The following is a 27,271-nucleotide window of genomic DNA, read 5'->3' as shown; positions in this document are numbered from 1 at the left end:
TCACGTAACTAATGAGGAGGTATTGAATAGGATTGGGGAGAAGAGAAGTTTGTGGCACAACTTGACTAGAAGAAGGGATCGGTTGGTAGGACATGTTTTGAGGCATCAAGGGATCACAAATTTAGCATTGGAGGGCAGCGTGGAGGGTAAAAATCGTAGAGGGAGACCGAGAGATCAGTACACTAAGCAGATTCAGAAGGATGTAGGTTGCAGTAGGTACTGGGAGATGAAGCAGCTTGCACAGGATAGAGTAGCATGGAGAGCTGCATCAAACCAGTCTCAGGACTGAAGACAACAACAACAACAACAACAATCTAAGCATTTCATCTTCAAAAGATGTCTGTGTTGTAGATTCCGTTGTTAGTGATTTTATATGTCTCTCGTGTAGGAACACTTGTGGTAGCTGCTTCTTCTGTGTCAGGAAGCAGTTTTATTGTTTTTGCAGTAACACAACACGTTTGTATGGCAATTTTCTCTTCATCGTCACTAGTTGTGGCTTATTCGGCACGTCAAATAACGTAGGAACTGCATTCCATACCAACGTCTTCTTTTCCGCGCTTATGAACTGGTTTGACTCGAAATATAACGCACAAAACTTCACGTGCAAACAAAGGACAACTTTTTGCAGTAGGTCCTGTCTTCTACTATTTATTAACCATTTCTTGGTCCTAAAAAAAAAGAAAGAAAAGAAAAGAAAAAAAAGAAAAACAAATCCAGTAATAGCCGGCCGTGGTGGCCGTGCGGTTCTAGGCGCTGCAGTCCGGAACCGCGGGACTGCTACGGTCGCAGGTTCGAATCCTGCCTCGGGCATGGATGTTTGTGATGTCCATAGGTTAGTTAGGTTTAAGTAGTTCTAAGTTGTAGGGGACTGATGACCTAAGATGTTACGTCCCATAGTGCTCAGAGCCATTTGAACCATTTTTTGAAATCCAGTAATTCAATACAGTTATGAAAAAAATTGTAAATGAAGAGCGCTCTAATGTGATTTTTCATACCTCTCAGGGTCCTTAAGAAACCTGAAGAATGACAAATGTGGTGTCTTCTTTCTATTATTAGTGCAATTGATTGCGCTACATATACAGTCTTTCGTAAAAACCATGTTGAAAATGAATATAAACGATACTTTTTACATTTACTGAATACCGTATTCAGCAGCGTAGCTTCTCCACCGCTGTTGTTGCGGTGTATAACAAAAATCAGCGAGAGTGTCGCGACTGTGGTAGTACCATTCCCTAGCAGCACTCGCCGTGTGTTCGGTGAAGAAGATGTGGTTAGGCTGGCGGCCGCCATGTGGATCGAAGGGCAGCTGCCCTGGCAGGTGCGGCCGGCCGCCACGTGAGGAGGCGGCGGTGGCGCAGCCGGCCTACGACCGGCCCCAGGCCGCGCGCGTGCGCGCTCACCGCGCCAGCACAAATACCGCGCCGCGCTGACCCACTTGGTCACGCCGAACGTCTGCTAACTCTTCCTCTGGCCCACTCGGGGTCCCCATGTCTGCACGCGGGCCTCCTCGGAGTGTCCTCTGCCCCTCGCGCCGGTTGCGAAACGGCCGCAGTGGCGCGGAGGTCCTCGCGACGACCGGCCGGGCCCTCGCCGCCCGCCTGGAACTCGAGAGGCACCCGCATTGTGCCTCCTTTGTACCGGTTCCCGGGCCGCTGCTCCCTCGTCCTGGAACGGCCGCGACCGCCCCGTGTCCGTGACGTCACTGCCGGCGCTCTGCGCATTGACGTACTGCCAGCCGGTAAACAGGGCCGAAGGCCGCGTCGCGGGTGCCGCAGCGAATGGTGTACAGGTGGCCGGCCGGGCGCGATATCGAGACAGGAGACGATATCGCCCGCCTCGTATGGTAATTGTGAGATAGCTCCGTCGATCAGAGATTATCCGCTGAATTTGCTAAAGGCGATTCACTACCTCATAACATGTACAATCGCGCCAAAAAGTATTGGCACAGTTACATTTTAGTGGTTGTAGGTTAAGCGAAACATATATTTCAGAACAGAACCCAGACACGAGCCACCTTACATTACATAGGTTACAAATATTTCCAAATGACCTGTCCGTAAAGTAACATACGTTGTTGTTGTGGTCTTCAGTCCTGAGACTGGTTTGATACAGCTGTCCATGCTACTCTATCCTGTGCAAGCTTCATCATCTCCCAGTACCTACTGGAGCCTACGTCCTTCTGAATCTGCTTAGTGTATTCATTTCTTGGTCTCCCTCTACGATTTTTGTCCTCAACGCTGCCCTCCAGTACTAAATTGGTGATCCCTTGATGCCTCGGAACATGTCCTACCAGCCGTGAAAATAAACATCGCTCTTCTGCATCCAAAATAGTATTGGCACACGCGTATGAATCGGACAGTGTGTTCGTTTTCTTCATTGATGTTCACCTTCTAAAAGCTAATGTGCATTCCTTTAGCATCTATAAAAGCACGTAAATGCCTAGGAATGCTTTGTATTAAATTCCGGGTGATATCAGGGGTAATTTTCGACCATCGACCATTCCCCCAGGAGAACTTTGCCGGCCGGGGTGGCCGAGCGGTTCTAGGAGCTAGAGTATGGCACCGCGCGGCCGCTACGGTCGCTACGGTCGCAGGTTCGAATCCTGCCTCGGGCATGGATGTGTGTGATGTCCTTAGGTTAGTTAGGTTTAAGTAGTTCTAAGTTTTAGGGGACTGATGACTTGAGAAGTTAAGTCCCATAGTGCTCAGAGCCATTTGAACCAGGAGAAATTTCTCCAAGTCGTTTTTACCGGACGGACGCCTTTTTCTGACTTGTGTGTCAAGACGAGCCCACAGTTTCTCGGTGGGGCTCAAATCAGGGCTCTGTGGTGGTGTTAGAACCTTCTGGGGGCATTGTACAGTAACCAATCCCGGGTTTCTAGGAGGTATATTTTGAGTCGTTGTCTTGCTAGAAAGGAAACACCTCAGTAAGCACTAGCGTGTAAATTACCCCGCAACACGTCGATGTATCTCATATGATCCATTGTACCGTGGATTACAGCTAGATTTCCAACGCTGGGCGCCGCCATACAGCCCCAGACCATGATACCGTCCTCACCGCGTTTGACTGTGGGATGCATGTGTTTTGATATCGAGTGCGTATTCGGTTTGTGTCAAACTTTCTTTCTTGGATCAAACTCGAACACATTGAACTTCGATTCGTCGCGAAATATCACAGTGTTCTAAAACTCCTGTTTGCTGATGTAGTACTTGGCAAACTGCAGGCCTTTCTGCCGGTTAATTTCCGATATGTATGGCTTTTTCGTGGGAGAACGTTCATGCATGTCAGCCTCATTCAACACATTTCGTATAGTTTGAACACTAACCGTCTTGTCGGACGTTGTCTGAACAACGTCAGCAATAGTTGCTGCACTTGTAACAGGTTCCTTCCGAGCAAGGGCGTTGGTACGGCGACGCTCTCGGGTTCTAAGTACTTTTGGACGTCCAGGACGACACTTATTCACTGTTGTCCCAGTCTCTTTATATTTATGAATGATGGCTCGTACCATGGCGTAGCTAACAGACACCTCTGCTCCGATTTGTCGATAGCTTCTCCCTTATGAATGGAGCAATACCACGCTCTCACGTAACGCCAATGAATGTTGCTTCGTCTTCGGCCCCATGCTGACCACATCGAGCAATACAGCAACATACTAGACACTGGGCCGTCAACAACACGCTTTGTCTATTGCGCCAGAAGATGGCGTTCCGGTACCTGAAAACCCAGCCACGTTCTGTGCCAATACTTTTTGTGTGCAGAGGAGACACATATTTGCCCTTAACACTGCATTTCTTTGTTAATGGTAGGCACTGTGGGCGCAATTGTAATGTGTCGTATGTGAGGTAGCACGTACATGTGCTGTGTACCGGAAGGTGCGGCGTTTGTAACCAGGAACTATAAATGCGCACGTGTACCAATACTTTTTGATGCGATTGTATAGTAAAGCAGCGCAAAGGTCGATTAATATAAGTAGCAGAATGTCAAAGCATTCCACAGCGCATTTAACACAGGTCGTCAATAGAAACATGTGATTTTTTTGGGGGGGAGGGGGGAAGAAAGGGGCGAGGTAGTGGTGTGAACTGCTAACATTGAAATTCATGTCTTCCTTGATTTTATTTTATGTTCATTAAACGTATTTTAAATCCAAACCGCCCGGATAACCACTAAGTTAACACGCTGCTCGGCGGATTAAGGACGAGGGCCGTTGTGCCGGCCAGCCTGGAAGTGGATCTTAGGCTGTTTCCCACATACTGCTAAGTGAATCAGGCTGCTTTCGGAAACGTTCTGACACTCACATAGGATATCACCATACGCAGACGGATGGGGTCACAAATTCCGTCCTGAGAGGGAGGAGGAGGGAGGGGTGGCGGCAGGAAGAGCATCCTGCCGCCCTCGACTGACAAATCCAGATTAATATGCCGACCCCGAGAAGGCCAGAAAAAACGCGAAAAAGTGTTTAAAATACTGTACGGCTTTGCAGCTACAAAAAAAAGAAATCAAATTTATGCTACCAGACGCGTTTCGTTTTATTGATTTAAAACATCATCGTAAGCCTGCATTGAAACATGTTTCCAATTTTGGTTTGCTTTGCAGATCTAAAAAACAGTTACAAAATACACTAACGCATAATTTTGCGTATTTCTCTGATTTCCGCCTATTACTAGTGAAGTATCGTCCGCTTACACGCTTCACAAGTATTCCTGCATTTGGCACTGATGTTTATCAGAAATACCTCTTTAATGCGCAAGGAAACGACACTTACAGATATAAACAAAAACAAGACAATAATACTGTAAGTAAAACTTACACCTCAGTACCTTTTGCAATGCCGGCCGAAGTGACCGTTAGGTTCTAGGCGCTACAGTCTGGAGACCGCTACGGTCGCAGGTTCGAATCCTGCCTCGGGCATGGATGTGTGTGATGTCCTTAGGTTAGTTAGGTTTAAGTAGTTCTAAGTTCTAGGCGACTGATGACCTCAGAACTTAAGTCCCATAGTGCTCAGAGCCATTTGAACGACTTTGTAATTCCATGTTCGTTTTGCTTCAAAACTTCTTTCAGTATTCCCTCCACTGTGAAAACCGTGTGTCGGATTTGTAGAAACGTACAGCACTAGCCAACCATAATGTCCCATTTCCCATGGTATCCTAATAAAACCTCTCTCCCTGCTTCTCACTAAAATCACTAAGGTTACTTAGGGAATTAGTTGAATGAAGGAAGTACACTTTCAAATCCATTCAACAACAAATTTGTTTTATATTTAGTCAACGTGGTTTCAAATATGTGCTCGGTTTAGGAGCTATTATAGTTCCCATGAAATTCCTGTGGAACTTCTTTGCGAGGTATCCATACCTCTTTCTGAACTGTTTGTAAAAAAATTAAAACACTTCATCTCTAAGACGTTTCCGATTCTCTGGAACAACAAAAACATTTTTCCCTTTCGCCCAGAAAGCAAGTAAAATAACTTTAAAACCACTAGATATGATCCATCAATGACTGCTCATCATCATCATCATCATTTAAGACTGATTATGCCTTTCAGCGTTCAGTCTGGAGCGGAGCCCCCTTATAAAATACACTTCGCTTCTTCAGATGTACAGAATGCTCTTTAGGTATTTAGGCAAACTGCACTGACAATGAAATTTCTTTTCCAGAGTTGAACACCTCATACTACTTATTAAATTTCTCTACCGTTGCAGGAAGGATGTTAAAGTAAACTAGGCTAGGCTCCGTAGAAAATGCGGGATGAACTGTAGTCTTTCTTCTGTACCACAAACGGGGGCAAGACTTGTTCTTTAACCTACAGCTTAACTATTCCTATAAATTCTAAGAAAGGCTGAAATATTTGACTAAATCGTGCCTGTGTAAATGTTTGGAAAGGAAATTGCTCCTGGCAGTGTGTATTTTTTCTGTATAAATCCCCCGACGTTACTCCTAACACGCTCTCAACGAACAATGAAATTTGCAGGACGCCGATGCCGTTTGTGGACGTGTAGACTTTCAATCACGTTTATCATATACTGGTTTTTCTGTAGTATTATTTGTGCTGTAAAATCGCATAGATCTGGAGGATTCACGAGCATACCTTTGATTGTCAAAATAGTGCTTCCATTTTCTCCTATAAGTGTGGTGAACTGGGCTTTTTCCATTCCTTAGTAACAAACGTCGCAGTGTTTCCCTCTTTTACTTTTTAGTAGAGTTGCCTTTTCGAGTCATAATCTGTGGTAGACTCGCACTTCCCTGCCAAATGTCAGGAGAGCTGGTACTGAGGCAGAGGGAGTCCCAAGCACTGGAGGCCTCCCGAAATCTTGGTCACAGGCGCGGTATTAGGAGTATTTCTAAAGTAATTGTGGAGCAATATACTTCAGACATGAAACACGAAAATCTAGTGTATGTTAAAGTTTACCTGTTTATGGGCATGCAGAGGAAAGTCGGTGTCTTCCTACACATGTGCAGTGTAGCTGTGTCGCTGACTATCGTGTTTAAAGATATAATATTACAGCTGTTGGTATTCCTTTAGATGTCTATTTCTATGTACAAGATACTCCAGTATTCTTTCAGATAACACAACTATTTTAATCAGACTAAAAGGACGCTTTTCCCTTTTCCTTGATGTTTTTATACCCTTAAGTTCAATTTTATCCTTCGTGTATTATGTATCAGTTAGTCACTTCCTCTTGATGATCTTGGAGCTTTATATGATGAGCATCGTTGCAATGCTGGGTTTGTGTCACAGCCGATTCTGCTTTGGATCGTTGATCCAAAAATTTGCTCATGGCAGGAAGGCCGGTGTAATTTTTTATATGCTTTCGTCGATCGTTACTTGTGTCTGGAACCACGAAACAGATTATGTTGAACGAAAACAATTTAAGAGACATTCTCTTTGCTGTCTGTGTTCTCGCTTAAAGTTTGCAGTATCGCAAATACACCGAAGAGCCGAAGAAAATGCTACACTTGCCTAAAATTGTGTAGGGCCCCCACGATCACGCAGAAGTGCCGTAACAAACGTGAATCCTGCAGGGTTGTCCATAAATCCGTAAAAGTACGAGATGGTGACCATCGCTTCTGAACAGCACATTGCAATGCATCCCAGATGTGCTCCATAATGTTCATGTCTGAGGAGTTTGATGACCAGAAGAGTGTTTAAACTCAGAAGAGTCTTCCTGGAGCCACAATGTAGCAATTCTGGACGTACGGTGTGTCGCATTGTCCTGTTGGAATTGCCCAAATCCGTCTAATGCACAATGGACATGAATGGAATCAGATGATCAGACAGGATGCTTACGTACGTGTCACTTGTCAGAGTCGTACCTAAACGTATCAGGCGTCCCATGTACCAACTGCACACGCCCTACACTATTGCAGAGCCTCCATCAGCTTGAACAGTCCCCTACCGAGATGCAGGGTCCATGGATTCATGAGGTTGCCTCCATTCCCGTACACGACCATCCGCTCGATACAATTTGAAAGGAGACTCGTCCGATCAGGCAACATGTTTCCAGTCATCAACAGTCCAGTGTCGATGCTGACGGGCCCAGGAGAGGCGTAAAGCTTTGTGTCGTGCAGTCATCGAGGGTACACGAGTGGGCCTTCGGCTCTGGCAGCCCATGTCGATGATGTTTCGGTGAATTGTTCTCTCGCTGACACTTGTTGATGGTCAAACATTGAAATCTGCAGCAGTTTGCGGAATCGTGGCACTTCTGTCACGTTGAACGATTTTCAGTCGTCTTGGATCCCGTTCTTGGAGGATCTTTTTCCGGCCACAGAGTCGTCAGAGAATTTATGTTTTACCAGATTCTTGGTATTTACGGTGAACTCGTGTAATGGTCGTGCAGAAAAATCCCCACTTCTTCCCTGCCTCGGAGGTGCTGTGTCCTATCGCTCGTGAACGTACTATAACATCACGTTCAAACTCACTTAAATCTTGATAACCTACTATTGTAGCAGCAGTAAGCGTTCTAACAACTGCGCCAGACATTTGTCTTATATACGCGTTGCCGACCGCAGCGCCGTGTTCTGCCTGTTTAGATAACTCTGTATTTGAATACGCATGCCTATACCAGCTTCTTTTGCGCTTCAGTGTAGCTATACATTCTGAGCTCTGCTTCTCGATCGTCGGCCTGAAATTTGTGGTGTTTTTTCTCGATGGAACCTTCAGTTTATCGTCTGTAATTCACTATTTTTTCTCTTATTCCATTTTGAACACTTTGTAAGCACTATAAACACCTTTTTTTACAGCTTCGACAAATGTATTTTGGACTTCTATATCTGCAGCCATACTCTGCAACTACTATGGTTTGCATAGTTGTGGGTTCTTCCAATTCTACAAGTTATTAGGACTCATTCCCGTGCGATTCACGTATGGGCCTCGGAAAGACTGTTTAAATCCTTCTCTGCACACATTAAGTAGTATAATCTTGACTTCACGATCTCTACGGGAGCGACACATAGGGTCTGTAGTATATTCGTATGTTCCTCATTTAAAGGTGGTTTATGAAATCTTGTAAGCAGTCTGCATCTATCTAGAAATGTCTTCCAGTTCAGTTTCTTCAGCATATCTGTGGCACTCTCCCATTCGTACTGCTCTTCCTTCTACAATGATCAGCCAGAACGTTATGACCACTTACCTAATAACCGAAATGTCCACCTTTGGCACGGATAACAGCGGCGACGCGTCTTGACAAGGAAGCAACGAGGCCTTAGTAGGTCGCTGGAGGGAGTTGTCACCACATCTTGACACACAAGTCACCTAATTTCTGTAAGTTCCGGGCAGAGGGGGTCGATGAGCTCTGACGCTACAGTCAATCCCATCCCAGATGTATTCGATAGTGTTGAAATCTGGGGAGTTGGGGGACATCAATTGGAACTCTGCCACTGTATTTCTCGAACCACTCCGGTACACTTCTGGTCTTGCGAAAGCACTTCGTCTTCAGGCCACTAGTGGCCCAACGGGACTATCCGACCGCCGTGTCATCCTCAATCGAGGATACGGATAGGAGGGGCGTGTGGTCAGCACACCGCTCTCCCGGTCGTTATGATGGTTTTCTTTGGCCGGAGCTGCTACTATTCGGTCGAGTAGCTCCTCAATTGGCATCACGTGGCTGAGTGTACCCTGAAAAATGGCAATGGCGAGTGGCAGCCTCGATGGTCACCCATCCAAGTGCCGGCCACACCCGAAAGTGCTTAACTTCGGTGGTCTCACGCGAACCGGTGTATCCACTGCGGCAAGGCCGTTGCCCCTGGTCATGTGACATGGTGCATTATCTTGTGGAAAACTGGCACTGCCGTCGGGAAAAATGATCGTCATGAAGAGTTGTATGTGGTCTGCAACCAGTGTACGATACTCCTTGCACGACACGGTGCCTTCCTCGAGCTCCACTGGACCCATGGATGTTCATTTGAATGTTTCCCAGAGTATAATGGCGTCGCCGCCAGCTTGTCTCCGTCCCGCAGCACAGGCGTGCAGTCCTGGAAGACGACGGATTCCCCCCCTTCCATCGACATGATGAAGAAGGTATCGGGATTCATCAGGCCACACAACGCTCTGACATTGCGCCAACATCCAGAGTCGATGGTTCAAATGGCTCTGAGGACTGTGGGACTTAACATCTGAGGTCATCAGTCCCCTAGAACTTAGAACTACTTAAACCCAACCAACCTAAGGACATCATACACAGCCATGCACTAGGCATGATTCGAACCTGCGACCGTAGCAGCAGCGCGGTTCCAGATCCAGAGTCGATGGTCACGCGCCCATTTCAGTCGTAGCTGCCGATGTCGTTGTGTTAACATTGGCTTGTGCATGGGTCGTCGGCTACGGAGACCCATCGTTAGGAGTGTTCGGTGCACTGTGTTTTCAGACACACCTGCACTCTGCCCAGCATTAAAGTCTGATGTTAGTACCGCCACAGTTCGCCGCCTGCCCTGTTTTACCAGTCTGGCCAGCCTACAGCGTCCCACATCTGTAATGATGGGTGGCCGCCCAGCCCCACAAAGTCTGGACATGGTTTCACCTTGTATTGTATTGTACGTTAACCGGGGACCTAGAAACGACGGAGAGGCTCCGTCCCCGCCGCAGCCGCAGTGGTTCACAACTCCACGACGACTACCGCAGTCCACTTCACCCCTCCGCCGCCCCACACCGAACCCAGGGTTATTGTGCGGTTCGGCCCCCGGAGGAACCCCTAGGGAACATCTCACACCAGACGAGTGTAACCCCTATGTGTGCGTGGTAGAGTAATTGTGGTGTACACGTACGTGGAGAACTTGTTTGCGCAGCAATCGCCGAGATAGTGTAACTGAGGCGGAATAAGGGGAACCAACCCGCATTCGAGGAGGGAGGTGGAAAACCGCCAAAAAATCATCCACAGACTGGCAGGTTCACCGGACCTCGACACAAATCCGCCTTGCGGATTCGTGCCGGGGACCAGGCGCTCCTTCCCACCCGGAAAGTCGTGCGTAGACCGCACGGCCAACCGGGCGGGCTTGGTTTCACCTTGTGCTGAAGACACCACAGCACTCCGTAACACCCGACAAGTCGTGCACTTTCGGAAATGCAAGTGCGGAACCTCCAGGGCTATCACAATCGGCCATCGGTCAAACTAAGGTATATCGCGCGCCTTCCTCATTCTACACGCGGGCATGACTCTCACCGGTACTACATGCACTGTGCGTGTGTCTAACAGTGATTCGTCGCCAGGTGATGGTGCTATCGCCTGGACGGGTTTATATCGATAGTAGGTCGGTGGTCATAATGTTCGGGCTAATCAGTGTATACTTTCTGTATCTCCTGTTAGCCTTTTTTGGTACAGATCCCACACATTTGAACAGTATTCTAGGATGGATCGCACGAATGATCCGTAAGAAATCTCCTTCGTAGACTGATTGCATTTTCCTAATATTCTACTAGTGATCCGATGTGTCCCACCTGCTTTACCTACGACTGAGCGTATGTGATCTTTCCATTTCATATCCCTTCGAATAGTTACACCTAGGTATTGTACAATTCGAGTTATGACACACGGAGTCTGTCGTCATAGCATACTTTTCTTTTTCGTTTCTAAAGAACATCGTGAACTCAAAATCACACTAATAAAGTTTATGCGAGCTGTTTCAGACGGAATGGAAAATATTTAAGAAGGTTTTAATTTAGACTAATTCGAATAAAACATTCCATATATATGTGTCCAATTCTAATTAGTCACAGAGATACAACTGTTAGAATATAACCGAAACAAATACAGGTGTTAACGAAAGGCCAGTGATGAAATACAATTTCCTTTTTTCATACATTTCACCTCTGATATCAGTGCAATTTCGAATTCTTTTGACAATATCACGCGTAGTTCTTCTGAGGTCGAACTGCCGGTCTTTTGAGGACATAACTATTTATAATCTGAACGATTAATTCTTCTTTTGTTTTTACTTTTTCTTGCAGACTTCGCCTTTCAACCAACCCCAAAGACAAAATGTAAAGGGATAAGGTCTGGGGACTATGGTGGCCAACACACATGAGGCACAACTTCACAGCTTGAATTTCAAAACAAAAATTACAATCAATATATAAACCCATGCAACTGGAGTACTAACACACGAAATATAAACTTATCTCTCTAAACAGCTTGATCTTTGGAATCAATTAAAAATGGACACATGTTACATGGTAAGTTTTTTCGAATTAGTCCGTGCTACCACCGTTTAAATTACAATGACGGAAAAAGAATCACGGCACCAGGAAGGAGTTGTGCTGCATAAACGAAAGTTTGTATGCGTGTTTCTAAATCTAGAAGATGTCCAAGTCGCACAAGAGTGGCACTAGTAGAGCTTTGAATACACGCTGCAATGGTCGTGAGTGTTAGTTACCTTTGCGACTGGACTTGGTGATCCGATTTTAATCAAGAATGCCTTTAAGGTGAAAAGACGCCAGTACAATGAAATACCCTGATCTGCATGCAGGCGTTGACATAAGTCAAAGGGGACATGTTGAAAATGTGTGCCACGACCGGGACTCGAACCCGGGATCTCCTGCTTACATGGCAGACACTCTGTCCATCCTTTTTTGCGTTTTGTTCGTTGTTGATTCTTGTGTTTGGTCGTTGCGGACGTCACATGACATCAGAGTACCGTGCGACTGCAGGGCCTTATCTCTGGCACGCCTCCCGTGAGGCCCACATTCGCAACTTACTGTCGCGTACTATATTCATAGTGCCCATGCCCACCACATTCGTTACTCGCAGCTTTACTGCCGATTCCCGTAAGAGTTCGGGCACTGTTTGTGCATCCGCACAGAAGAAGATGGTCAGACGGTGAGCCTTTCGGACATCTCCGAAAGAACAGATACCATCTTCATATACACCATTATTAACACCTCACATGAGTATAAACGAGGTCATGTAATAGGGCTACGAGAAGCTGGATGTTCCTTCTACGATATTCAGAAAAATTTGGCAGGAATGAAGTCACTGTACGTGATTGCTGGGGACGGTGGTCACGAGAATGTATGGTCACAAGAAGTCCGGGTTCCTGACGCCCACGTGGCACCGAGAGGGAAGGCCACTGTGTTCAGCTCGTCGTACTGCGCCTGCAGCAGCAGTTTCGGCAACAGTCGGCACTACATTAACACAACGAACTGTTACAAATCAGTTATTCCGTCTCCAGTCGAGCACATGTGAAACGTCATCGGACGACAACTCCAGCGTCAATCACAAACAGCATTAATCATCCATATATTGACCATCAAGTGCAACTGGCATGGAACTGCATCCCACAAGCTGATGTCCAGTACGTGTACAACACAATGCATGCATATTTGCAAGCTTGCATTCAACTTTCATTGACAGGTTATTAAGATACCAGCATTTCACATTTGCAATGGCTTCTCTCGCGCTTACATTAACCTGAGATCTTGCTATGTTGATCGCTTAAATTTGTTACCAAGACAAATGTATTCCTGAAATTTACTTCGTCTACATTAATTATTTTTTGGTGTTGCGATTTTTCAATCGTTGCATTCACTGTACCTCCTGAAACAACCTGTATAATTTATGGCGACTCGTTATAAAAATTGTACTCGATTTGTGGGACAATATGTTGCGGTTACCTGCCGAAGGCGTTTGTCAGTGGGTGGTTCCCACGTTGACGTCTGCTCTAAGATTACTTTACAGTGCAGCACTCGTGAATCATTTACTGTTATCGGCCGCGACGGATTCCATCCATTAGCTGCGCAGTTTCCGACGACAAGGCTCTCACTTGAACCAGGAAATTTCCAAAACAGCCACTGCTTGTTTGCTTCGATACTACATGTTGCAATATGTCGGTAGCTCACAACTTTGCCCACATCATAACATGAGGGTGCGAAACCAGCAGTGATTTTTGCAGCGGTTATGTTCAAAACTTCCTTACAGATGCAAAGTGCAGTTGCTTGTTGGTGGCTGTTATTTATTCATTGACCTGAGTCAATCAAACTATACAGCCATACTATTTAACATGATACTAATGAGAAATTATAACAAAGGACGACTGCAATACACTTAATTAAGTATAATAATACAGACAAGTTTTGAAACATGATGTTATATTAGCAAAGGTCATCACGGGAGTTCCTTTGCATTCATTTTTGCTTGGGCTGATTTTTGGATCATGTCCAATCGTTTATTAATATATAAAACAACGCTTGTCTGGGGCAAATAAGAAACCAAAATTTTATAAATACTGTAATTATTTCCACACCATAAAACCGATATTGAAATGTGGACTACGGCTCTATATTCCCCAGGTTCCTTATGTAAGTCTTCTTCTTTCCTATACTTTTTACGTGCGATAATCAAGTGACTGAGGTCGGCTAATTGGAAAGTTTTCTCTGGGTAATACGTATCTCCCATAATTCGTATCCAGTGTAGATAACTTGCGTAATATGCATATCCTAATGAGGATACAATCTGATGTTAATTGACATTCAATTTTTAAAAAATCACACGTTAACTGATTTTTCTGTCCCTTCTTGGTAGAACAAGTGCTTTTCATTTATAATTTTAAAAAACATTGTTTTCGTGGGGTGGGAGATTAAAATCGGCCATAAAATCTTTCTCCACCCGTATTTGTAGTGAACCGCTCGTTCCTCATCGGCGTTAAAAGAATGAATTCCGTATTAAGTAATGCAATTCCTCAGTAATTCACTGTTTCGATATGTTGAATCCCAACACGGGCATTAATCTCTATTAAATTAATGTTTTATGCTTAGTTTCGAAAATCCATATGAGAATACATGTTTATTTGCTTGATTCCAGTTGCTGCGGTATTTCCAGTTTAGGTAACGCTAGTTGTGACTCATGTTTCGTAGAAGCGGTTTTATTTATTTATTTATTTATTTATTTATTGTTCGGCTAATTCAATCTATACAAGATAGAGCCTCTTTAAGTTATTAAATACATTTTAAGAGGGTTTTCCATGCATCTCCGTCCGCTGCTGTCTTCTGCCAGTTGAAGCCCGCAACTTTCCTGAGTTCCTTATCCCAGCGATCAGGTGGTCTCCCTGGTGGTCTTCGTTTTTCTCTGGGACTCCAAAAAACTGATTTTGTCCATCTTCCATCCTTCGTTCGTGAAATATGTCCTGCCCACTGCCATTTTAGTGTCTTAACCCGTTCTGTAATATCTTTTACTCCTGTTATTGCTCGAATGTCTTCACTTTTCTGTCGATCTTTCTTAGTGAGACCTAACATTGACCTTTCCATAGCTCTCTGAGCAGTTCTAAGTTTCCTTTTGAAAAATTCATTTAAAGTCTTAAGTTTCACACCCATACCTTAAAACAGGTAGGACACACTGATCAAAAACTGTCTTTCTTAAGTATACTGGCATGTTAGATTTGGAAACTGATGCATTCCTTCCTTAAGCCCTCCAACCCAGTTTAATTCGACGAAAAATTTCAGGTTTCAAATCAACTTTTGTGTCAATTAATTGCCCCCAGATAATCGTATTCTGTAACACTGTTTAGGATGTAGCCGTTCAGTGTTACTTGTCCTGCAGCTACCCACTTATTATGCAAAACCTTAGTTTTAGAGCGATTTATTTTAAGTCCAACTTCCTGACAAGGCTCTGTTAAGTCTTTTATAGAGGACTGCATTTCGAATTACTGTTAGCTATATCGTCAGCAAATCTCAGGTTGGAGAGCCTTCATCTCAAGAACTGCTATAAATAACTTCGGGGATTTAGGATCGCCCTGCTTTACTCCTTTTCCAATGGGAAATTCGGACTTGTTTTTTGCTATGTTGATAGATGTTACAGACGTGTCATAAATGTCGCACAATATGTTTATGTATTTTGTTTCCACTCCTTGCTCAGCCAGTGCTTGTATGACTGCAGTGCAGAAGGGGATTAAGACGAATAATATCAAATCATGAATGACAATTGTTTAAAAAGAAGCCATGTGCAGTCCAGATTCAAAGGAAGTCATGGGAATTGTATCAGCACTAAAAACCGTTTATCACTGCGCAAATATATAGTTTACATCGTCGGACGATCATTTCAGATTAGGCGCATTCCTTATGTCCGATTAAGGTGATAGGCCTGAATTAATACATAATATCCTGAATAAATATTGCATATCGACCAAATTAGCGCGCGCAGAATGTGTCGAGGCTATTGACTCTAGAATGAAACCTCTCGAGAAAAGTCGTTTATAAGTCGTCTTTGGAAAAGCTGACTTTAGACGAAACATGGACCTCTGTCTCACCCCGAAGACATGGCTGCAGTTAAAGCACCAGGTTGAAGAAGAAAAAAAGAACACCTGAAACAATCGATGACGTTTCGTTACGGGGAAAGTGATGTCGACTGGTTTTCTTTTGGGACTATCATGACATCATCATGGTTACCCGGAAAAGAGTAAAACAACTGTTGGGTCTCACTACGCAGAAGTATTAGAGCGCCTATATAATAACCGAAGCTGTCAAAATTAACGTACAGAAAAATCTCTTACATCGGTACAATGCCACATTTCGACCATTATGATGCAAAATTGCCAATGTTTGGAATCAAGATACCTCACCACTCACCCATATCACCAGATTTGACCGCAGTTGAGTATCTTTATCTGTTTTTATAACTTCGTATGAGGAATCTGGAAACAGAGGCGTCTCTCCCGGATGGTGCAAGGGGCGTAACCCGCAGGGACACCGGTTCCAGGGGACAGCCAAAGCTGAACGCACGATCCATCACTAAGTTCATTCTAATTTGTGCTCAGTGCTACTGTATTACTAATTTTATTTTATATATAAGCATGGACGACAGATTCGTGTTATGTGAGTGACGCGCTTGTAAACATTTCTGACTCATATGTTTAACTGGACGCTTCTTTAAGTTGTACTGAAATTAGTAACATGTCAAAGATTTTGCGAGTACTACATCTCGAAAAGTAGATTTTTGTGTAATGTTTTTGCTATTTTTAAAATTGAATGACTAATTAAAATTTTTAGTGTTTTGTCTGTGTGACAATAAATGAAGATTCTACGAAATTAGTTTTAACATGAATTGTAAAATAAAATTAGTATCGCAATAAATTTTTCAGTAGTCGGATTAACCAGTCCCCTAACTCCAACATCAGCTTTGGTCGCCAAACTAGTATAATTTCGACGGAAATTGATGTCATTTTTGCTTGAATACTTCATCTCTGTCGTAATGAATATAACACCTATTGGTGAAGATATTAAATCGCTGGTGCGAATATTCCTCGCAGCGCATTTTTTGCCACTAGATTTTCTTAAAGGGGTCCAAATGGCTCTGAGCAATGTGGGACTTAACTTCTGAGGTCATCAGTCCCCTAGAACTTAGAACTACGTAAACCTAACTAACCTAAGGACATCACACACATCCATGCCCGAGGCAGGATTCGAACCTGCGACCGTAGCAGCAGCGCGGTTCCGGACTGAAGTGCCTGGAACCGCTCGGCCACTTCGGCCGGCTTAGATTTTCTTAATGAACACTCTCTTGCATGGATGTGCTATCGAGTATACGTAATTTTGGCAGCTCTCGTAATTTTCAGTATTATTGGTTGGACTGTTGACCCAGACTTCAGTATTTGTAACCATTGCATAAATAATTATTAATGAATGAGGTAAATTAACAAGTCTTCAATTATTTTTAACTTATTAGTATGAAACTACTGTCACAAATCCTTTTTCTGTTTTCGTGCTTTGAAATAGCGTTTACATTGTGCTGACCAGTAACATGGACGACCTATGGTGCGACGAGAGACAAATTGTACAATTGTCCCCCCATGCCTATGCTAATTAAGTAAGAATGGACCTGCAGCTTGTTCTTCCGAGCATCAGTTTATTAGTTGTCCGACAGTCAGTGTGCATTCAAATAATACTAGTCTTAATATAAATAATAAGTTAGAACTTCTTGTAACAGGGCAATATCAGTCGCGGATTCGTACAAAAATTCCTTAAGGGCCGGTAATTTCAAACCGGTCGTGATTTTATTTATGTTTAGAGTGGTGACAGAATAAGTTTGCGTCATTGTGCTGTCACTATGTAGTTTTGATGAACTAATTTAGTTTCCTGTGGTTCAGGATTGAGTTAAGCTGTAACAGTTTTCTCGGAAGGCTGAACATGGAATAACACTTCAATCAGTTTATTAGTTACTACCAGGGGCGCACAATATAAATAATTAAAATAGTTGACAGTTAGACGGGGACCGTGTCTTGTTCAAGAATATTCTACAAACTTCGCATCGCTCGCGCAAGGATCGGGAAGGCAAAAGCAGGCTAATTCTAGCGCGTACAGATGCCATTTAAGCGGTCATTCTTCTAGCACGCCATACGCGAATGACGGAGAAACCCGAATAAATGGTGTAAAAGGAAGTTTGCTGAGCCGACACTGGCTGGCAGAGCGCGGATGCAGGTGTTGTGCTCCCGGTTCTGGGCCCCGTACGGAAGCGGGACGAGACGTGCGCTCGCAGAGCGAGCGTGCAGGGGCAGGCGTGGCGTAGTGGGCGCCGGCGGTGGCGACCACGATAAGTGGCAGCGCCGGGGCCTGCGCAAGATGGCGGCGGGTGACGTGTCGGAGGCCGGCGACGGCACCGGCGAGGCGGAGCGCCAGTCGATACCGGACCACGAGAGCCAGCGGCTGCTGCTGCTGCTGCCACCGCCGAGGTACACCTCTGCCGCTCTGGCTGCCGCGCCGCAGCAGGCGAAAGGAGACGCCGCCGGCACTGCGCATGCGCGAGGGCCCGCCGCCAGCTGCCGCCCCACAGCAGCGACGGCAGAAGACGCGTCCGGGCGAGGCCTCAGACCTGCGCGTCCATTACGCACGGCGCATCCTGTAGCGCGAACACCCGCGGCGTAACCGTCGCCCGGTAACCTGTGTTAATCGCGGAGCCTCGCGCCCGCCACGCCTGTATCGGTGCACCGAGTCGCGGCGGCCGTTATCGACACCGCGGAGATGCGCCATCCCTGAGCGCGGCTGCGGCCGCTCCCCCCCAGCTGCAAACCTCGCCCTTCCTGCCGGCGGCTCGTGGAACCTCCTGGCCGACCCATCCGCGCCTCCGCTATCTCGCCAGCGCCGCAGTCTTTGTACGCGGCGAACCAGTGTGTGTCGCGCGGCTGCTACGCCGTCGAGAGTTCGTCGCTTGTGAAGTGCCGTATTGTGCTTCGGAAAATAACTAGGTTGTGTGAGTGCGAGCCATGCTGGAGAAGACGACGATTAAAAGTGTAACAAGTGCCATGTGAAACTGCGCGCCTTCTGAGGATCTTCACGCTGCAGATAACTTTCTCCGCCAAATAGTTTGTGCGTGAGCGGATCACTCCGGCGACATCCACTTCACAGCTGCAATGGTAAGAGTACGAATCGCGTGCAACTCTTATGTACCACTGGAAAGTTAACACTGCTCGAATCTGGTTTTCCAGTCTTTTGTTTGTTTTGTCGCCACGAAAGAGCTTTGTGTGTGTGAAATCTTATGGGACTTAACTTCTAAGGTCATCAGTCCCTAAACTTACACACTACTTAACCTAAATTCTCCTAAGGACGAACACACACACCCGTGCCCGAGGGAGGACTCGAACCTCCGTCGGGACCAGCCGCACAGTCCATGACTGTAGCGCCCCAGGCCACTCGGCTAATCCCGCGTGGCTGAAAGAGCTTTGTTCAGTGACATATTTACACCAGCGTCGTACAATACAAAGGAAAGCATTTTAGTAACAAACTACTGTGTCGTTGGTAGAAGCTGCCTGAGCGTAGATTCCGTCCTGTTGCTACTCATGACAGTCGTTTATTATTCATTTTCATTTATTTATGTAGCTTATGGTACAATATTAGACAAAATTCAAATCAACTAGCACAGAAACGTACATTATTACAGCATTGCTAAACTTCATCTTCGTGGCGGAGCATCAACTAAGTCCCGCGCTTCTAATTATTACCAATCTACAGTATCGTTACCCCCTAGACGTGACCATAAATAAGATAACACGGGGGAAAACACTCTAGCTAGAGATAACGCTGTTTCTGTTTTTCTTACCTGTGTCCGTTTCAATTTTTATTATAAAATTTTGTTGTAAATGACTGCAATAGATTTTTTTTCTGATTCCGATCGCCTGGAGAATCTCTTATCCATTTTCTGGACCGTAACCTTCGTTGTTGTAACAATGGTGATGACTGGGTGTTGTGTGATGTCCTTAGGTTAGTTACGTTTAAGTAGTTCTAAGTTCTAGGGGACTGATGACCATAGATGTTAAGTCCCATAGTGCTCAGAGCCATTTTTGTAACAATGAATAACACTGCACCGGAGTGGATAAGAACGCCGTTCAACGTCTATGGTTTGTGGATCACTACGAAGTACACGGTAGAATATACCGCATTTTGCGTTGTACTCCATTTACATTCACATATGTTTCGTCCGGATCCTGTCCAGTGGCATTCGCCGCCTCTAGGTATATTAGAACCTACTGAGACTGGTTAATCTGTAGGATTGTGCAGCGTGAACGTGATGGTTCCTCGGGTAGCGTGCGTCAGTGCCGAGATAGCGCAGCACGGACGAATGTTGACCTTCAGCCGAGAGACGCGCTGCTTGTTCGACGCCGTCCTCTCTTAAGGGACCACTCGGCAGTTGTCTGTGTCCAGAGAGTTTGGAAACGGTAGCGAGAGGGCAGACGAGATGCGGTGACGTCAGAGCGTTAGTCATTTTGTGCGGCCGCAGGTACGTGGCGGCCCTGCACGTACGCGCAGGGTGCAGGGAGGGGTGAGTCGCTTGTGAATAGAGCCCGCCGCGCCGGCCGGCCTGCGAGGGTCAGTTGCTAGACTGCCCCTGCCTCCGTCTGGCCCCTGCAACTAGTGGCGGCGTCGAGGCACGAGCAAGCGTGTCGCATTCGCGGCGGCGACACACTACCACTGCTGCCAAAAGTGTGACTGCGTCGATACGACATTACATTAGAGACTTTAAGGTTCTATGGAATACGTATTTCAGCACACGGCTGGTTTAATATGCAGAAAGCTACGCTAAGATGTTTGAGTAATACAAACAGGGACTTTATAACAAAAACGGGAAAAATCACAGTGGACGCTCCACAGGGCTCGCTTAAGACTCGATTACTGTTCATGCTCTGTCTTAATGATCCACCGTTTTCTTTGAGTCAGGGCGTAAAATTAATCAGATGATTCGAGCATTATTGTCAATCCAGTCAAAGGAGCAGGCCCACAGATGATGATTTCATTGAAGTAATTAGCTGATCTTGCACAGATGGACTAGCTTTAAACTTCGAGGGGAAAAAGAAAAGAAAAAAACACAACTCATTTATTTTTTGTCCGATCGCAAATATCGCATCTGTTATGAACGTAAGAAAATAGTAATTAAGCGAGAAATTTTAATTTCTCAGGTGTACATATTGATGAAAACGTAGCCGGCTGGAGTGGCTGTGCGGTTCTAGGCGCTACAGTCTGGAGCCGAGCGACCGCTACGGTCGCAGGTTCGAATCCTGCCTCGGGCATGGATGTGTGTGATGTCCTTAGGTTAGTTCTGTTTAATTAGTTCTAAGTTCTAGGCGACTGATGACCTCAGAAGTTAAGTCGCATAGTGCTCAGAACCATTTGATGAAAACGTAACGTAACGTTGGAAAAGCCGTATAGTAGGTTTGGTAAAACGTTTGGACTACCTCCAGAATGAGATTTTTCACCCTGCAGTGAAGTGTGCGCTGGTATGAAACTTCCTGGCAGGAGAGCTTCTGTAAAGTTTGGACTGTAGGAGACGAGGTACTGGCGGAAGTAAAGCTGTGAGGACGGGAAGTGAGTCGTGCTTGGTTAGCTCAGTTGATTGAGCACTTGCCGCGGAAGGCAAAGGTCCCGAGTTCTCTCTTCTTCAATTTATGTATAATCTGCTCCATCTATCATGCTGATGTTTCCCTCATACTGTCACACCTAACAGTGCAAACTAGAGGAAGAGATCAAACTAAAATGCGCAATGTGCCTGTGGCATCACAAGTGCATGGCATAAAGAAATTTGAACTCAAAATCAATGCGTCGGTGCTAATTATACATTATTATGCCTGTCCTAAAATGTTTTACCCAAAAAAGACGACAAATGCCCATGTAAAAGGGTTCAAGGAACAACAACAAGGGAAAAACGAAAAAGAAAAGAATATACAAACGAAAACGTATAGAATGACAGTAATGTTAACCAACGCTAGGAATATAATACGTTAATAGAATGAAAAGTTTTTTTTAAATGTATCGTTGTTAATATATTTAAATAAATGTATGTGGTTACAAAAAAAAAAGAAGTTCGAGTCTCGGTCCGGCATACAGTTTTAATCTTCCAGGAAGTTTCGTTTGGTTTACCTAATTTTGCCTTAAGTATAAGTGCCAACTTTGGAAACATAGAAATCAGTAACTTAAAGTATTTTACATAGTTTCATCCACTGTTACCCAATGCGACAATATACTGAGGCAAACTCTCACTTAAGCGAAAAGTAATTATTGCAAAAAAGAAAATAATTAAATTTATATGCACAGTTAACATATGTGCTTCATACAGGCGTCTGGTTAAACAGCTGGTAATATTGACAACAGCCTCTCAAGACTTTTATTCGTGTGTGGCATCAACTGTATAGGCAAGTCATTTGCTTTTCTGTGCATATACATAAACAAAGGCATATATACATACTTTCCTAAGCTTTCATATTTTGTGTCTGAGGCATGTTGTCCCAGAATTAAATTTAGTTCTCATCCACCAGCTCTGACCATGGTTTTGGGAGATTTTCCTTGGCTGTAAGGCAGGTGCCGGAACTGGAAATCAAAAAATGGTTGAAATGGCTCTGAGCACTATGGGACTTGACATCTGAGGTCATGAGTCCCCTAGAACGTAGAACTACTTAAACGTAACTAACCTAAGGACATCACACACATCCATGCCCGAGGCGGGATTCGAACCTGCGAATGTAGCGGTCGCGTGGTTCCAGACTGAAGCGCCTAGAACCGCTCGGCCACACCGGCCGGTAACTGGAAATCCTCTGCAAAATATTCCGGATGAGACTCCCTCTGCCTCATTACGAATCGCATGATATTTAGCTGAAAAGTCTCTGACTTTCCATTGCGCCATTATTCAAACATGCCACTGTATCTGTAGGGATAGGCAATGAAAAGTGTTTAAAAAATGAAAGTACATTTATTCAGTCATGAAATGTGTTATCAGTAATCGATTACATGTTGATAGTAACAGACATATTCAGCAACACAGTACTAGGAAAAGAAATATTCCGCACTTCTCCTGAGTAAATCTAGCTTTCACACAGAAAGAAATGCAATATTCAGCTACAAACCCTTTGGTGATTTGTCGGTTGAAAGAGAATGTATTACAGACAGCAGAGGTTTTTTGGAATATAGATAAATGGTGTTTGTCCCTAACGACTCCTCCTATGTCATAGAGAAATACTAGAATAGAAATGAGTAGTCAGATACCACCATTTGGATATAAATACACACACTGTCTCTGCCATCTTTCATTGAACCGATAAGTCCCCCGTCATAACGTTTATCGTGAATGTGATCTAGGGAACATGGAAGTAGCCAGCTTAGTGCCTCGCAGTGAACTGAGCCGGCCAGGAGGGGAGGGTCGCTTCGGGCTCCCACGCAAAACTCGGTCGCTCCGGCTGCCCGCTGTGACGTCACTGGGCGGACTCCGCTGCAGCCATGAACTTCGCTCTAGCCAGTATTGAAGTAGTGCTGCGTTCGAGCGCGGTCAGTTGCGCCGGCTGCTCCTAGCTCCGTACTTTCCGGGCAAATTTAGTCACATTTCGCTTCAGTTCTGAACTATATTCAGCAGTGGAATGAGTAAAAACAGGAGTAGCTGTTCCGTTGCTCTGTGCACCAATGTTGGCTACAAAACTCGGGACATAGTGTACCACCGGTTTCCGAAGGACGCGGCACTTCAGCAGGTGTGGGTGTCTCGCTGTAAGCGAGTGGACGATGTAAATGTCGAAAGCGCCAGAATATGTTCGGAGCATTTCCTGCCAGAGGATTATACGCGGGATCTAAGGAACGAACTGTTAGGACTACCACTCAGGAAGATACTGAAACAAGACGCTGTTCCGACACAGAAAATACCGAATTATTGTGGAGAGAAGTCTCGGACTGTTGCGGCGGATTCCAGCAACGAAGGAGACAAGGTATGCGGCAGTTGTTAATGATATTAATCACAAGGAAAGACAAACTTTTTTTACGAGTTCCACCTTGCTACAGATTATGTATAGTTTCTGAACTGTGTGTTTCAAAATATATAGTGTCGTTACTTTTTAGTCGTATTACATTACTCGTTTCGAAGTTATTTTAGTTTCTCTACAAGTGCGGATTCGATGTCGAACCCTGCCTTATAACTAAAAGAGACGGAAAGGGTATATCAAGGAGCAGTTAGTGACTCCCAGTAAGAAGTGCACGCTCAGAGAAGCTATCATTCACGATAGCCTTCCAGCTTATACTAATTTCAGAAATAATACTATGCCTCTGTCTGTGTATACTATACTATGCCTCTGTCTGTGTTTGTTTTCCCCATTGGTTCGACGTGTTATTACTTCGGATACTTTGCCTACCTTTGTAAATTGAGTATGTTTTAGCCATAGTGACGTTCTTGCCGACATGAGGTTTAGCTCTGGTTTTATATTTAGTTCTTCCCTCTTGTCATTATTTGGGATACATTTGGAGAGAATGCATCCTAAACGTATAACCCGGCTGCATAGATTTTATTATTGAGTGTACAGATTATTCGTGTTTCTGAACCACACGCCAATGTTGAACTGCCATAGCTTTCTCAACTTTAAATTGTGTTTCTTTTGAGGTTTTTGCTTTTTAAAACCTTGTATTATTGTCCATGAGACGTTCTGAAACCGTAGTACCCTTTCAGTGGTGTCTCTTTCGCAGCTTATAAGAAATTTGTTTTCCCTTGAAGTGCTACTATTTTGGTTTTTTCCAATAAGGTCTTTAAGTTATAGTTGGTTCACGTATTGTGTGGTTTATGTACAATTACTGTTCTTTGCTCGGAGGAAACGTCATAACGAAGAAAGTGAAACCCCCTTGAAAGTTTTATTCTTCGTGCCGTTGAAGATAGTAGAAAGTGGCAGACCAGTTACTCAACAGCCCCATATTAAATAAATCTATGCTTTAGTCCTGTACTGTCTGCCCCAGTAGCTGAATGGTAGCCGTCACGGTAGCTCAGCGTGATCGGTCAGAGAGCTGGTTGGCCTCTGTAATAAAGAAACTGCGTGAAGGAGTCAACAACGAACTTGAACAGATGTCATGTAACGTCCGCAATGACCAAACAGAACGATCAACAACGAACAAAATGCGAAAAATAAATAAATAAAAATGGTCAGTCTGACGGACTGCCGTCCGAAGGCGCCCGGATTCGATTCCAGCCTGGATCGGGGATTTTGTCCGCTCAGGGACGGGGTGTTGTGTTGACTTCATCATCATTTCATCCCCATCCGGCGCGCAGGTCGCCAAATGTGGCGTCGAATGTAATAAGACCTGCACCAAGGCGGCCGGACCTGCCCCGTAAGGGGCCTGCCGGCCAATGACGTCAAACGTTCAATTTTTCAGTCCTGTATTTGCTGAACTTTCCGAAAATTTGGCCCAACGTATTCGCAGGAATAAATTCTGATCTTGTCACACCAACTTAATTTGAATGTTATCGTTGTTTGTCAGAAATGATCATATAGCTCTTTGTCATGGCTACACAGTCACATCCGAAACCCCATAGCATTCACAATCGTCTTTTTTTTCTTTATTGTAATTTCATTCACCTACCCCTTATGGGCAGGGGAGGGCCGGCAGCAGCAGAGTCCAGCTGCAGAGTGAAAATCTCATTCCGGAAACTTCCCTCAGGCTGTGGCTAAGCCATGTCCCCGCAATATCCTTTCTTTCAGGAGTGCTGGTTCTGCAAGGATGGCAGAAGAGCTTCTGTAAAGTTTGGAAGGTAGGAGACGAGGTACTGGCAGATGTGAGGCTGTGAGGACGGGGCCTGAGTCGTGCTTGGGTAGCTCAGTTAGTAGAGCACTTGCCCGCGAAAGGCAAAGGTCCCAAGTTCGAGTCTCGGCCCGGCGCGCAGTTTTAATCTGCCAGGAAGTTTCATATCAGCGCACACTCCGCTGCAGAGTGAAAATCTTATTCTAAATGCTTATTGTATCTATGTGATCAGTTTCACCTGCACTCTCTTGGCGATATCCTGTCATAATTACACGCATTTTATTGCTGATATGTAATATTCACATTTTATTCCCTACATTATAGCCGTGAAATGTGGTCTTTTTAACTCTGTAACGGAACACTTGTTCTTAGTCTCTCTCGAAATTTACGTAACGATTAATCACAGAGAAAATATTCGCGATAATTACTCAATTCAAAACAACATATGCGACAAAGCTGTTGTTTGTATGGCTGAGGAGTTATGGCAATTCTAAAAAGTAACTGATAACGAAGAGTATCGTAGGAGATGTGCAGAATACACAGTGACACTCTTTCCTCAAAAAAATTGCCCTGTGAAATGATTTGTGTTACACAGGGTGTGTCATAATTAGTGGCGTAAACGCTTACAGTTGAAAGTACACCATACTGGAAGCAAAATAGTCTCAGTAAACATCGAAAATGCATACCTTAAGAGCTACGAGCAATTTTTGATCTACGATCAGATCTCTTCTATTGCAAGCTCTTTGCTTTCCACATTTTGGGAAGTAGTAGAAAGGACCAAAACAAGAAAAAACGTCCAGTAAACATTTGCTCTAAAATACATACCCTAAATGTTATGAGCAATTGTTCATTAGAAGCGTTGTGTTTCGAAGTAGCGAAGATGATCACGTGCTCATAGCTCTTAAGGTATGCATATGCATTTTAGAGCACATTACTGGAAATTTTTTCTTATTTTGGCCGACATGACCATTTCCCAAAATATGTGAAGCAAAGAGATGGCAGTATAAGAGATTTGCCTCACAGTATCGAAGATGAAAAATTGCTCGTAGCTCTTAAGGTATGCATTTTTGACCCTATGTTTATTGAGACTTATTTGTTTCTCGTATTGTGTACTTTCAACTGCATGCGTTTACGCCACTAATTATCATACACCCTGTATATACAGAATGTGAATTATCGTAATTCCCGTTAATGCTCTTTTGTTTGATGGAATATTTTAAGGGCTTACTACAAAATATCTTAGACCGTGACTTTTATGTCTTCGCCGTGTCCACTTATCAAAAAAAAAGTTTGGCTTTAGTAAATAAACACGTAGCAGAAAACTGAGTGTGGCAGGGTAAATCCACAGCTGCTTCGTCTGTGTGTTATGGGCGACTGTATTTAACGATAACTTTTGCTACTAATGATGACTCTTTGATACTTATTATAATCGTTTATAGCACCAGCGTTTCAAAATACACACAGATTGACTCACTAGTCAGTTAATATATGATAATTTAATACTTAACGCAATAATGTAGATACAGAGCTAAAACTTGAAATGCATTCTTGAAATGAGAGAGGATTCTATTGAAACCAAAACGAGTGCACAAAATGATCGAAAGGTGCCGCTTCATATGATACAGAAGTAATAATTAGTATAACAGTTGATTTTTAGCATAGTTGATGTTCTTTGTATCAAATGCTTAATAACAAATGTTGGCCATTATTCATCAACAATACCTATAGTCAAAGGACAATAATGTGAACAACACTCTGCAGCGTATCAGTAGGTATGGTCAAAAACGGGTCGGACGATAGCGGTAAACTTGCGGCTTCGGGTAACCCCACAGTCAA

The 27,271-nt window shown here is 44.5% G+C and overlaps 1 protein-coding gene across 5 annotated transcripts in view; it reads left to right on the top strand.

Moving 5' to 3' along the window:
- LOC126337007 (uncharacterized) overlaps nucleotides 1–27,271 on the top strand; it is a 702,260-nt gene that overhangs the window by 548,785 nt on the left and 126,204 nt on the right. The window contains exon 1 of one of the 5 annotated variants that reach the window (XM_050001257.1): nucleotides 18,052–18,822. The exons of 3 other annotated variants lie outside the window; for them this stretch is intronic. In XM_050001257.1, the coding sequence (XP_049857214.1) occupies nucleotides 18,820–18,822 (3 nt within the window). In that variant the 5' untranslated portion in view covers nucleotides 18,052–18,819. Of the gene's footprint in view, nucleotides 1–18,051; nucleotides 18,823–23,190; nucleotides 23,644–27,271 lie in introns of those variants that run through there. One more of the 5 variants, XM_050001252.1, reaches the window with a different exon arrangement.

The sequence above is a fragment of the Schistocerca gregaria genome, chromosome 2 (genome assembly GCF_023897955.1).
Source record: "Schistocerca gregaria isolate iqSchGreg1 chromosome 2, iqSchGreg1.2, whole genome shotgun sequence".
Classification (NCBI taxonomy): Eukaryota; Metazoa; Arthropoda; class Insecta; order Orthoptera; family Acrididae; genus Schistocerca; species Schistocerca gregaria.
The sequence above is the reverse complement of the archived record's forward strand: the minus strand, read 5'-3'. Positions and strand labels throughout refer to the sequence as shown.